General features: G+C 34.9%; 2 protein-coding genes across 6 annotated transcripts; one reads left to right on the forward strand and one right to left on the reverse strand.

Annotated features, from left to right (window-relative positions):
- Positions 1–1,229: 1,229 nt before the first annotated feature.
- Positions 1,230–6,040, reverse strand: LOC115720820 (general transcription and DNA repair factor IIH subunit TFB4). 5 transcript variants are annotated; one of them, XR_009686211.1, is made up of 11 exons: positions 5,841–6,036; positions 5,467–5,737; positions 5,197–5,243; positions 4,610–4,647; positions 4,446–4,491; positions 4,202–4,255; positions 4,027–4,095; positions 3,483–3,559; positions 2,564–2,659; positions 1,529–1,628; positions 1,230–1,431 (listed from the first exon to the last, which is right to left on the reverse strand). XR_009686211.1 is itself a non-coding variant. In XM_030649997.2 (11 exons), the coding sequence occupies exons 1-10, from the start codon at positions 5,961–5,963 to the stop codon at positions 1,561–1,563; spliced, it is 894 nt and encodes a 297-aa protein (XP_030505857.1). In that variant the 5' UTR covers positions 5,964–6,032; the 3' UTR covers positions 1,233–1,431; positions 1,529–1,560. The 5 variants fall into 5 exon arrangements, 4 of the variants coding, with proteins under 4 accessions (XP_060966323.1, XP_030505857.1, XP_030505855.1 ...); XM_030649997.2 differs by having other exon boundaries at positions 1,233–1,431; positions 1,529–1,633; positions 5,841–6,032; XM_061110340.1 differs by having other exon boundaries at positions 1,231–1,628.
- A 3,637-nt stretch (positions 6,041–9,677) lies between these two features.
- On the forward strand, positions 9,678–12,640 carry LOC133034874 (uncharacterized). Its single transcript, XM_061110342.1, has 9 exons — positions 9,678–9,932; positions 10,524–10,588; positions 10,994–11,042; positions 11,134–11,228; positions 11,363–11,448; positions 11,542–11,601; positions 11,684–11,765; positions 11,883–11,996; positions 12,185–12,640. The coding sequence occupies exons 1-9, from the start codon at positions 9,746–9,748 to the stop codon at positions 12,350–12,352; spliced, it is 906 nt and encodes a 301-aa protein (XP_060966325.1). The 5' UTR covers positions 9,678–9,745; the 3' UTR covers positions 12,353–12,640.
- Positions 12,641–12,914: the final 274 nt, after the last annotated feature.

A 12,914-nucleotide genomic window follows, 5' to 3' on the forward strand; every position in this document is an offset into this window, starting at 1 on the left:
CTCTAAGATGATTGTGATATATGGTATTTTGTTCTTGTTGGTTTCCTATTCTTTTTTGAAAATAAAGCGTTATATAGATATGAAAATTAGACTTCACGGTCATTACAAAGGATAGCATCAGGTATCGAGGAGGGCTCCACAAAACCTGAAATGTATAGGGCGAATGCCCATCTAGCCACATTATGGGCAGCGAAATTACAACAGCGAGAAATAAACGAAAAATTACAAGATAAAAAGTTTTGAGAGAGTTGATTACATAAAGAGACATAATTATTAATATTCTAAATAGTGTAATCCTTTCAGCGCTTTGATAACCATTTCTAAATCACTCTCCATCAAGACGTAGTTGTGATTCCTGAGACTAGCCGAGCCCAAAGCAAGACGACACGTCGCCGCCTCTCCTATCAGAGGATCTCTGAAGTTGAGCATGGTAACAACAACCCACACAACAAATCCTATGTGATCCCTAGCCAGAGCCGCAATACACATGGACTCTCTCCCAACCTTGGCATCACAGTTGGTTTCCTATTCAACGATTAATACTTTTGACTCACTTTTAATTATTTTTGAAAGTAAGACTTAAATACAAAACCGTATAGTAATTTCCAAAGTACTTTAAATACCTTTAATTATTCTTTTAAATACCATATAAAAAGTGTATTCTTTTTTATTTTTACACTCTTGTCCATGTTTCGTAACTATATTTACTGCTCGAAATATGAGCATAACACCATATAATGTATACATATATATATATATATATTAAATATTAGTTACATACAATGCATGTTTACTTGGAGTTATATTAAAATTGTTATTTTTGTCAAAAAAAAATTGTTATTACCTAATTATTATTATTATTATTATTATTATTATTATTATTATTATTTTTGAATGGGCTATTACCTAATTATTAACTTAATAATAATAAAAAAAAAATCTAATATAATTCAATTATATTTTTTAAATATATAAAATTTAAACTAATTTTAAATTTATTTATAAAAAATATGCATCTAGCTAATTTTATTAAACAATTAAATAACTAAATAAATTTAAATATTTTAAATAATATAACTAAACAATTTTTTTAAAAAAAAAAAGTAACAATTAATTAATTGATTTAAAAGAATTAATTTTAACCGTTAAAGTTAATGCAAAAAAAAAAAACATTAAACCAATAATTTAAATAGCCACATTTAATATACAAAATAGATATATATATTTAATTTGAGGGAATCAATTCAACAAAAGCTCTTAGATATATTCATATGTTCTCGGCTATGTAATTCAAACATTAGTTTAAAGGGTTTTATTTGAAAGAAACACAAGCCAACCTATCTTGGAGAACTCTCAATCCGATCAAGTTCTTTCTCCTGTCCCAGAAGTTGAGCTGTGGTGACTTGTGACTTGTGACTTGTGAGAAGTCTTCTGAGTTTGTCACCCGCAAATGAAGTCATGTAAGATGTACGGATCATTTGTTTCATTTTGGAAGTAAAATTGAAAAAATGATAAGAAACCAAACTACCAGATGTGCTTCAAAGAAAAGCAAAATCATGTTTATGTAGTCTTTCTCTTCAGGTTAGAATTAGATGCAGACCCATTGTCAGATTGGACCTGACCAAATACTGATCTGCACAGTAAAATATAAATTTCATGAGCATCCATTTAGTTCTCTTCTACAAGGTTACCAAACCAAGTTAAGATTTCAACTGTGTTCACATTATTAAACAAAAATAAAATATTGACTCATTCTACCAAAGTGTTCAAGCAACAGAGGAAAATTTCACATTGCTCAAACGAATACAGTGATGAGCTATTTAACAAACTAACCATGTCATTGCTAAAAGAAACTTTGGTCCATGAGCATATGTTCCAATCACAGGTATACACTTACCCCAGCACGCCTCAAATTTCCAAACTCATACATAAAAGAAATGTGTTCATGCAGATCTTTAAAACCTTGATAAATGAGACTGCTCCTCAATTACAACGGTACTTAGACGACCACAATACGACTGCACTTGTATATATATGTATACACAACATAATTCATGGTACCACAGGAAAGGCGTGCTAAAAGAACAGGTGTTGCAACCCAAGACTAGCTTATAGGAGGGTTTCAAAGCAGTTACAAACTGCCATGCCATCTAGTTTCATGCTTAATCAACGACGGATACTAACAATACACCACCATGGCAGCCCATTCTAGTTTGGGCTTTTTCCAGGTTTCCCCTTCCGCAACATGGCTGCCAAAAACTACTATAACTCACCACCAAAAGACTAGTTAATGAACGTGCCCAAATAGTTGTAAACCACCGAACAATCCCATACTTAGTAACATTGACACCAACTCTTTCCTCTTGATAACAAGTCAACTTTCTAAAATTGCATAGACAAACAAATATGAACTCAACCACCTTCCATTAACTAAGAAATTTCTTTATTAGCAAGATTCAAACTTCTTAACCTAGTATAGGCCCAGATCTACCAACTCGTAAATTATATCATTTGTTAGAACCAAAAGCGTTGCACTACAATTAACAAGATAAGAGTATCTTACCCACAGGTTGAACATTTCTTGTGATGCTTACAGAATATAGACAAGCAAACAGAGCATATGTAGCCCATGTCTATGGTCTTTTTATGGCAAAAACACCTGCAAATTTCAGCTTTTAACATAGTGCATTGGAATTGAAAAACTGAATTAATAAAAGTGATCATTAAATAGTTAAGCAAAAAAAAAGTGATAATCAGATCAAACATATCGTGCATATTTATGAAGAAGAGAAAAATAATGAAATGAAATACCATGACAGCATTGTGTTACTTTGAAAACCTCAGTTTCCAAACAGGATATGAAAAACATTACTGATGATATATAATCGAAATCACATATAAGAGATTCAATTTAATTCATACAGTAGATTATGGACACCTATGTACTCTGGATTCCAATTAAAGTAATGAATGCAAGTCATCTTCTAAGTGAAAAGAAGGGTCTGCAAAGTCCTAATTAATTTGCAACCTCAATCCTGGATTTTTTCAATTTTTCATATGCTAAAAAGGAGGATGATATAGCATAAGTAGATGTAGGAAGATGGCATTGGTTGTAAAAATGATAGAAATAGTGGTATTAATCCAAAATGAACAATAATAATAAGAGCAGAAATCAAAGCGTGTATTAAGTTTGAGATTCCAACTAATGGATTTCACTAACACTACACAGCTATTTTTCAACAAAATGAAAAACAAAAAAGAAGAAAAAAACGAGTTAAATCAGCCAGCGCCATAAACAGAATGTAAGTCTTGGAAGTTGTATATCTTAGGCAATTCAATAAACTGAAGATTCAATCAAATGCCCCATCCCTGCCCTCCCTCTAACAGGTATAAATTAAAGGAAGGTTCAGAAAGATATTCAATTACTTGGAACTTGGAAGCATGGCAAAACTTATAAAGTATATTATTATAGTTTTACGTACGAAGCTCGAAAATCCACACCAACAGACTTAGGAAGTTGTAGAAAGGTACGAGAGTGCAAATCAGTTGCAAAAACTGTCTGCAAATAAAAAAGAATACCAAGTTAGCTTTAATGTCGCGAAAATGAAACAAAGTAGAAAGGCCCCCTTCATACAAAAAAATAGTTCCATGTAATAGATAAATGGAATTTGTAAACATGAAGACATTTCTAAGTTATGATACAAAGATAAATCTTCAATGAGCCGGAAAAAAGTTGCTGAATAAAAAGAATCTGTGAAAGTCCCAAATAATGATGAAATGGATACCCAGTTAACAAAAATAGACTTTCCTAACTAAAATCAATAGCCATATTCTGTGTGCTAAGATTAAAACTGAACCCAAATCAATTGCGGCAGGCTAAATACTAGAGATTAGAAGAAGAGTTAACTGTGGGGACTAAAAACCAGATTGCTTGCACACACTCAACTACCTATCCAAATGAATAGCCTCAAGTAGTTATATTTACATAACTGAAAAGTTCCAAATAATCGATTTGAGTTAACCTACCGAAAGATATTGAAATAGGCCATCAAGTTGTTGTGGCTTCAAATATACACCACCAGTTATGTAAGATGCCTGTTACTCATACAGAGACATTCATCACAATCAGAGTAGCGCTTTATATACAGATATTTCATGAAGCAAGTATTCACGTGTTAGTTAAAATACATTCTAAAGATACCTGCTGCAGGAAGGCAGAATTATTAGAACCTATATAGCAAGAATCAACCGGAACCTGAAGCGTACAGGCGGAAGGTTAGTGACTGATAAAACATTGATCTTAATATTGATAGTATCATATAAATGTTTCAAAATGACAAAAACAATTCAAGAAAGAGCTAACAAAAACTTTAGAACAACGGATTCAAAGAAGCTAAGAGGACTGCAAACTGAATCTTGTTCGGATATAGTCAAGAATCAAATACCATAGAACGTTGTGCAGAAAAAATTGAATTCATGATTGCAACATACCTGAAAAGTGATTAAAAGGAAAAAAAAATGAAAACTAAATTGGCTATAAAATGACAAAAGAGAACAATAATCTGCTCAGTCAAAAGAAAATGAAAAGACAAGAATTGGATGAACATACTGTTCAGGTCCATCCGAGGATCCATGCAAGCATAAAATCTGCCATTCAAATGTGTTAGTAGTAAAATAAAATTTTAAAAGACCAACCAATTCATGAAGAAGAACTTCAGAATAAAAGGTAAATATAACAATAACAGCAACAAAAAGACCATGAACCATGTCAATATCATGCAAACTAATAAAGAGCTACCCTAACCTAATAGCTAGAACAGTACAAGTAACCTGCGGTGTCAAACATCAGAGATAATTTTTAGTAGCAAATTGATGCCAGCTCCATATAAAATGGAATTAAATTAAAAGTTAAGACTGCACTTAAAGAGTAGTATATAGTTGCACAACGCAGCAAATGATCAGGTAGAGTTTTCAAAAGGTTGTTTGAAGATGTAGCTTGGAATACATATACCTTTTCTTTATCTGCTGGGACAGTAAATGCATCCCAAATAAATAGGCCAATCAATACAAAGAACATTAACAACAAGGTTGGCCCAGATCACCTACAAGCTAACACTAACAACTAGCCATATGAATGCTACCAACAAGACTGCTACAGTTGAATGAAACAGAGGTAAGACAACAGAAAATACTTACCCGGGGCTGTGGATGGAGTGGTCCTGATCGAAAAACCTTCTGTATATCTAGTGGAAAAATCATATCGGAAACAAACAAAATGAAATTCACTAAACGTCCACCAAAATGATGTTACGGTTTATCCTACATTTCCATTTCTACTTCAAAAACCAAAATTTTTGGTGTAAGGTTTGTCATTTGTGTAGAGCACAATGCAGCTTTTCCATAGAATGCCAGGAATACTAAATTCAAACAAGGACTGCAAATAAATAAATAAATAAAAGAGGATACAACAAAGAGCCATAGACAATGACCCGGATAGCAGCGAAGAGGCAAGCCCTTTCTCAGAGCCATCCTTATGCAAATTCTCGTCTTTAATAGCAAATTCCTCAAGTTTATGCAACAAGTTTGTGCAAAGCGCAGGCATTCTTCCATTTTCGGAGCCCTGGTTGGTAGCCAGGGAGGAATCGAATACGTAATCGCAGTAATTGTATCCAGTAGCAATAACGACGACTTGGTTAAGTTGATTCAAGAGAAGAACTGAATTCAGAAACGAAAGTACCTTTTAAAACACAAAAACATGAGTCAGAAATAATCCGAACATTTTGGGAGTGGAATCAAAATCAAAAGAAAGTAAATTTATTAGGGTTTGAAAGAGAATTTACATGAGAAAGAAAGGAAGAGAAAGAAACAGAAGAGGAGCTCCAGAAAAGAGGATTAGTATCGAGGAGAACCATCAAAAGGGTAACATCGTCTGCGTAAAGCTTGGAAGAAGGCGCAGAAGGCATGGCTGAAACAACTGAAGTGAACTGAACTATGATCCCCAATGGTTATCACTACCAACTGTCCACTACTGCGCCTTTCCTCTTTTCTCTTTCTACAAGTATAATTGGGTTCCAATAGTGGTATGAATAATGGTTATTATTACTCATTCCATTTACTATCTCTAACTCCACCTATACCTATGCATCCCACCATTTATAAGATGTTATTCCTTGTACTATCGTGAATCAAAGATCAAACTATATCGGTAATTTCCATCAATTTTTATATATGCAGATATAGAAGTATGTTTAGCAAACAAAACAAGTGTGCTAGGTTTTATCTAGACTCCTTAAAGATGTTCTTTCTAAGGGTATTATTCAGGATGTAAGACTTAGTAGGGGGGTTCGGTGCTTTCTCATATTTTTTTCGCGGATGATCTCATTTTGGTTGGTAGGGCAAATATGGTTGAAGCGAAAGGTGTTTGCCACTATCTTGAGAAGTTCTGTAATTGGTCTCGCCAGCGAGTTAATAAGCTCAAAACCTCGATTTTCTTCAGCAAAATCTTTTCTCAAGTCCACATGAGGCTTACCAATTGTTGGTTCGCCAATTTCTGACCTTGTTTCCCTCCCATAGTACCGGAGAATAGAGTCAATCGTGGTGCGTGGGGGCTACTCTACATTGACAAAACCCTCTATACAAGGTGCCAATGGCAGATCTACCCTGGGCAATAGAGGTTATTCATTAGGAATAGTCAGTTTAGCAGGGTTAACCGAACTTGTTGTGTTGGTCGAGTTTATTGAGCCTGCCGAGTTGGCAGGGTTGGTAGGATCGGCTACATCCATTGGGTTCGTGGAAACTCTAGTGGTGACTGGAACGGAACATCAGGATCAACAGTTATGGGGTCTTGAGGAAGACCCAATAAAGTAAAGTTGTAGCTAGAGTTCTCCTTGTTACATCCATGGTGATTGATCAAATCGATAGACAACGCTCTCAATGAAAGTACTAAAATGTTGACCTCAGATTTGGTCAACTAACAGCAGAGTCTTATTTATGATTGGAATCACCACGTGTAAGCAATTAGAACAAGTAAATAAATGGACACAACAATTTTATAGAGGTTCGACCCCCTTAGTTAGCAGGTAACGACCTACTCCCCTTTTAATTATATTGATATGAGAGATAATACCACTTAAATCACAAGTGTTGTGAGTTCTAGAGTGGCTCTCTTTGAATTACAATATTGAAAATGTGAGGCATATCTCAAGTAAATGAGATGTGGAAGACTTAATCTCTACTACATTGCAAGTGGCGTATAGGAGAGAGAGGCTAGGGTTTCGAATGCTTGAACTTCAGAGCTTAGGAATCAAAACTTAGACCTTTTTGGTTAACCTAATGCTCTTTATATATGAGAGAGCTTACAAAAGATCTAAGTTAAAAGTAGGTTGATATCCCCTAAAATGAGGAGATATCACCTATTTATTACATATTAAAAATATATAAAAATAACCTATTAATTATTCTTAGAGAATATGTAAATATATGAAGTTAAACCCCTATTTTTGTGGGTTGTTGAAGTCAATTCGTAGCTCACAATGTCTGTTTAAGTTGAAAGTTACAGAGACACCAAAAGTGTCTGCAAAAGAGAAGCTGGTCGGCCTACCATTTGCTGAAGGCTGGCCGGCCTATGCTTCACTACGGTCGGCCAGGGGTGGCTTGGTCAGACCCCTATGGTTGGACATTTTGTTGTCTTTTTATCCTGCTTGAGTATTTGAACTCTTCGTCAATTGGTACGTTGTGCATGGTGACTTGGTACTCTTACTGATAGGTTGTACTCCCTCTTACATCAATCTTGCCTATGTGGACATGCCACGCCGCGTGGGCAAAAATTGGGATAATAAGCGATACCCAAAAGGCCAAGATTCCTCCAAATAATGTTTATCCTCCCTGCACCAATTTTTGTCTCCATCATGAAGAAAACATCATGGTCCTCATCAAAGACAAGCTCGCAAGAGCCTTAACTGCCTGAGAACTCCCTAGTCACTTGAAATGCCACAAGAGGAATCACGTAAGTAACTAAGATGTCCAAGCATTATCCAATCCAACCACAACCAAGGAAGATCAAGAATAAATTAGAACAACTCCACAGAACCTAAACATGGCAAAGTACCACAAGAAAATCCCACCAACAAAAGAAAATTCAATCAAGAGAACCAAAACTCCCAAAGGAACTCACAAAAGTAGAAGCACACTGAGGCCAAAAGAAGAAATCTCCAGGATAGCCACAAAAGACCACATACAGAAAAGGGGAAATCATCTCACAGTTTGAACCCCAAACCGAAACTTGAGAAAGCCAAAACCCTAACAAGCGAGCCCCAAGACCCAGAAACTTGAGAAAGAAAAAATCCATTCCAAAGGCTAAACAGAGACCGTAGCCATATAGAAAAATAAAACCTAGCATACCCATACGAAGGAAAGACCGCCATACAGAGATGAGGGTGAAGCCCACTTCCCAGAACTAAAGCTTCAACTGTCGCAAGAGGCCAAGCTCCACTGAGAAAACCAAAACCATGAGATGGAAAACACGACTGCTCAAATGAGAGAAACCATAATAAAAACTAGACTGTGACTAAACTCAGATAAGAAACACCCACTAAGAAAAATAGGACTGAGGCCGACATATGGATGAGATTCCACTGGAAACAACTCTTAAATCACTCAAAAACGAGTCTTGGAAGTCGAGGAGAGCATAATTTGCACAAAACGACAAAATTCAAGCAAAATAAATTGTTAAGTTGGGTATTAAATTTTGAAAAATTTACAAAATAGACCAAAAATATTTCAACACAGAAAAAATTTCATTTTTACTTTTTGAATTTTTTTTATTTACAAAAATATCTTTTTAGTAAAAATCATAAATTATTTTTTTAATTGGTTTATAGTTTATTTATAATTGTATTATAGTTGTCATTAGGGCTGTACAAAAAAATTCGTGAACTGCCCAAACCAAACCGAAAAAACTGATAAAAATTACAAACCAAAATAACTTGAAAAAATTACAAACCGCCCAATCTGTTAATTGGGCGGGTTGAAAATAGGTCCAACACGCCTAATTAAACCGACCAACCCAATTTTAGATTTTAATTTTTTTTAACTTCTTAGTTTTTATTATATATAACATAAATGATTAAATGTATAATAAGATAAAGTTATATACTTAATTGTTAGTTTTAAAGTCATATATATTGTGTTGTACTTTGGTGGAATGTGATACTTTTAATTTATATTGATTTTGACTTTGAAACTAAAAAAAAAAGTTTGGTCGGTTTACAGATTTTTTTTTTTTTTTAAATTGGGCGGGTTGCACTTAAATTTTAGCAACCCGAACTTTAGATTAGGTTAGAAAATATATAGAATAAACCGCCCAAACCGACCGATGTACAATCCTAGTTGTCATGAGTTTATTTTTCCGGTTCATTTATAATTGATTTATAGTTATAGTGAGGTTAATTTTTAGTTTTTTTTTTAGTTATTTTCTTGATTTTTGCTTAGGAAAGTATTTTTTTGTAAATAAAAATTTTGTCATAAATAATTGATATTATTCTACCATTAAAAAAGTATTGATATTATTCTAAAGACTTATTTAATTATGACTACAAGTAACTGGGCCGAAGTTAAAAAAAGAGGAAATGGCCCTTCTACCCCTCTTCTTCTCTTCTCTTCTCAATAGAGATCCACAAACCGGCCACTCGAAAGAGAGAAAAAGAGAGATTCACTTTGCTTTTTCGTACCTTGTGAATTGGCAAAGATGGTGAGCAAAACAGAGCAAACCCAGTTGGAAAGGCTTGAGAACCAGGTCGATAATGGTGGTGGAGGAGCTTGGGAGTACCTCTGTTTGGTCAGAAAGCTCAAGGTTCGGCGTTCCGAGAAAGTTTTAAAGCATGGTTTGTCGATCTTGAACGACCATAGGAAGCGATCCAGTCTTGGTTCCGAAGGTCAGTATTCCTTTATCTGATATCAAATATAGGTCGATTTTTTTTTCTTATTATTCGCAGCTTGATTTTCAATTCCTTGGATTGATAAGCACACTAATTACTACGGATTGGAAGCAGTTTAATTCTGTAGAAATTTTGGTGTGTTTGAATTTATGTGAATTTAACTGAGTCATGGTTTTAATGGATTTTCTTCGGCCGTTGATACTGGATCAAATTTGGGCACGAGTGTGAATTGAGGTAGATAGTGAAACGCTTGAATTTATCTTTAGGGACTTCTTTGTTTTTAGTTTTAGTTTTGAATTTAAAACAGTCGTTTATCTGTTTACCTTGCCAATTTCGGGTTCTTGGGATCTTCGCCGGGTTTAGGTTATCCCGTTTTAGTATACAACACAAGAAATTGACTTCTTACGTTAATTAGTATGTGGTTTGTGTAGTTATTATGACTTTGGTCAACGGAGTCTTAGATCCTACTTCTTGCTTATGTTTGAAGAATGAAAATAAGTTTAGAGTTGCATACTATTATTAATAAGCTGGAAATCCATCCACAGTCTTCAATTCGACTAATTGGTAACTTTGTGTATCTTATCACAGAATGGACTCTATATGAGCAAGTAGCAGTTGCAGCTATGGACTGCCAATGTCTTGACGTTGCAAAGGTATGGTGAAATTTTGGTTTCCAGATTTGGAAATCTTGTTAATGATTTCATACACAGTAATACATCAATTTGTGTCTAATTTTTGAGATTGAAGGTGGTATGTTGAATTATACAATGCCATTGTCATAGTATTTAGCACAAAATGCTAGATGAAGTACTGAAGAAAATCATGTTAACACTTAAGGAATTTAGATGTAACTTTATTTATCAAGAGAAAAAAAATTGATTAAAGGAAAAAGGGGAAAACTTCTGAATATCCTTTTTCGTGTCAATTGCTGGGCTTGCGGATTATTTAAGATTGGTTTTTAGCTATTAGCTAGGAATTCTTAGCACTGTCTCTGATAGTGTAGGTTTGATATCTATATCATGGGTCTGATACCATTTTGCTATGTAATTAACTTGCAGGACTGCATAAATGCTTTGAGGAAGAGATTTCCAGAGAGTAAAAGGGTTGGTAGGTTAATCAACATACCAATGATAAAGTGCGTAAATATCTGTGTTTTAATAGAATATATATTCTTATGTGGTACTGGCATGAATCACAGGTAAGCTAGAGGCTATGCTGCTTGAAGCAAAAGGCTCCTGGGCAGAAGCAGAAAAAGCTTACTCAAGCCTTTTAGAAGATAATCCTCTTGATCAAGTAAAATTTTGTGCCTTTGCAGTTTGAATTGATGAAATCAATTTGTAATACTGGATTCTCTTTTTCATGTTTTTATGAAAGAACTTTAGAATGATATTGGATGGTATCTAACTTTTTACATTTTTTCTACGTAGGGAATCCTCAAGAGGAGGGTAGCCATGGCAAAGGCACAAGGCGATGTTTCGGGGGCAATTGATTGTCTAAATAAATACCTTGAAACGTAAGAAACTAGAGTTTTTTTTTTTCTGTTGTTGAGAAGTTTGCTTATGACAGGGAAAACATGTTAACTCAGTCACCTTTTCTTGTCCTACAGATTTATGGCCGATCATGATGCCTGGAGAGACTTGGCTGAAATCTACGTCTCTCTTCAAATGTAAGAACTCTTTGTTTGCTCATTAATGTTATTATCTTCCATGATACCATTTGTTACTTTCCAACTGATAAGCTATGTCTAGGTACAAGCAAGCAGCATTCTGCTATGAAGAGCTACTATTATCACAGCCTACTGTTCCTCTACACCACTTAGCTTATGCTGACGTAAGTGGCTAATTTTTTACTTGTCTGTGTGCACCAACTGCATTACTGCTGTGACTTTGATTTCCTATACTTAAGATTTGAGATTTTCTTATTATTTTCTTGTCTTCATGGTCACAGGTACTTTACACACTGGGCGGACTGGAAAATCTACAGGCAGCAAAGAAATACTATGCATCCACTATTGACTTGACTGGCGGCAAAAATACTAGAGCGCTTTTTGGGGTTTGCTTGGTATGCTCTCTCTTGAGACACTCATTTGTCATTTATTGCACTAATTTTTGTGTCAGTTGTCCCCGTGTAGTTGTGATTAATCTCCATGGATGCTTAGCACTATTTTAAGACATTTGATTTTTGTATATGACCGTTGTTCCAATGCTGCCAACTTGATGACTGAAACAAAGTTTACTTCATGTTACTAGTGTTCCTCTGCCATTGGGCAGCTCGCAAAAGGTCGGAACAAGGAAGACAAAGAGAGCGAGCTACAATCTCTGGCAGCAGCAGCCTTGGAGAAGGACTACAAACAAAGAGCACCTGCAACACTGTCCTTGATTACGACCGCCTTAAAAAGCTTAAAAGTTTCATCATAGCTCTAATTTAATTGAAACTTTGTTTAAGTATTTCTCTTCTCTAAAGTTGTGATTGGCAACTTGATGCTAAAGGCCTAGAATTTACACAAGGATTTTCATATTATTATTTTTGGCATTTTGTCCCCAAATCAGTTTAAGGGTGTGCTTTATTCTCTATTTACTCTGTAGTATGACAATGACAGTCTAGGATTGTACAACTCAATTGGGATATCTTGTCAATTCTCCATCTTGTGTGCTCTCCCTGCTAATTTGTTTATCTTATATTTCTTGGAAGAAAAGTTCAGAGTAGCTTGGCATTGTTGGTTTGTTTCATGGCTCTTATTTGGCCTTCTGAACTTCAGGAATTCCTTTAGTACTGTTTTTTTTGGTCTCATAGAGCAAACTGTCAGCTTAAGCTTTTTCTAAACAACTATTTTTTTCTTCAGTCAATCAATATTGTGGCGACTATATTAAAAAACACAGTGGAGAAGAGCTTTTTCAATCAATCAGCCTAGTTGCTAGGTGCCAAGGTTGATATGTGCACGAAGTTTCGTTAATGCGATTGTGATTTCGTCTCGGACAT

This window comes from Cannabis sativa, chromosome 2, assembly GCF_029168945.1.
Source record: "Cannabis sativa cultivar Pink pepper isolate KNU-18-1 chromosome 2, ASM2916894v1, whole genome shotgun sequence".
NCBI classification, from domain to species: Eukaryota; Viridiplantae; Streptophyta; class Magnoliopsida; order Rosales; family Cannabaceae; genus Cannabis; species Cannabis sativa.

Bases quoted from the DNA above. Each gene is read 5' to 3' on its own strand.
- LOC115720820 (XM_030649997.2), bottom strand. From the start codon at position 5,963: ATGCCTTCTGCGCCTTCTTCCAAGCTTTACGCAGACGATGTTACCCTT. The intron at 5,244-5,466 runs GTATCCTCTTTT...TTTTTCCACTAG, and splicing joins ATTGTCTATGGCTCTTTGTT to ATATACAGAAGGTTTTTCGA. The intron at 4,492-4,609 runs GTATGTTCATCC...ATCACTTTTCAG, and splicing joins TCCTCGGATGGACCTGAACA to GTATGTTGCAATCATGAATT.
- LOC133034874 (XM_061110342.1), top strand. From the start codon at position 9,746: ATGGTGAGCAAAACAGAGCAAACCCAGTTGGAAAGGCTTGAGAACCAG. The intron at 9,933-10,523 runs GTCAGTATTCCT...ATCTTATCACAG, and splicing joins ATCCAGTCTTGGTTCCGAAG to AATGGACTCTATATGAGCAA. The intron at 10,589-10,993 runs GTATGGTGAAAT...ATTAACTTGCAG, and splicing joins AATGTCTTGACGTTGCAAAG to GACTGCATAAATGCTTTGAG.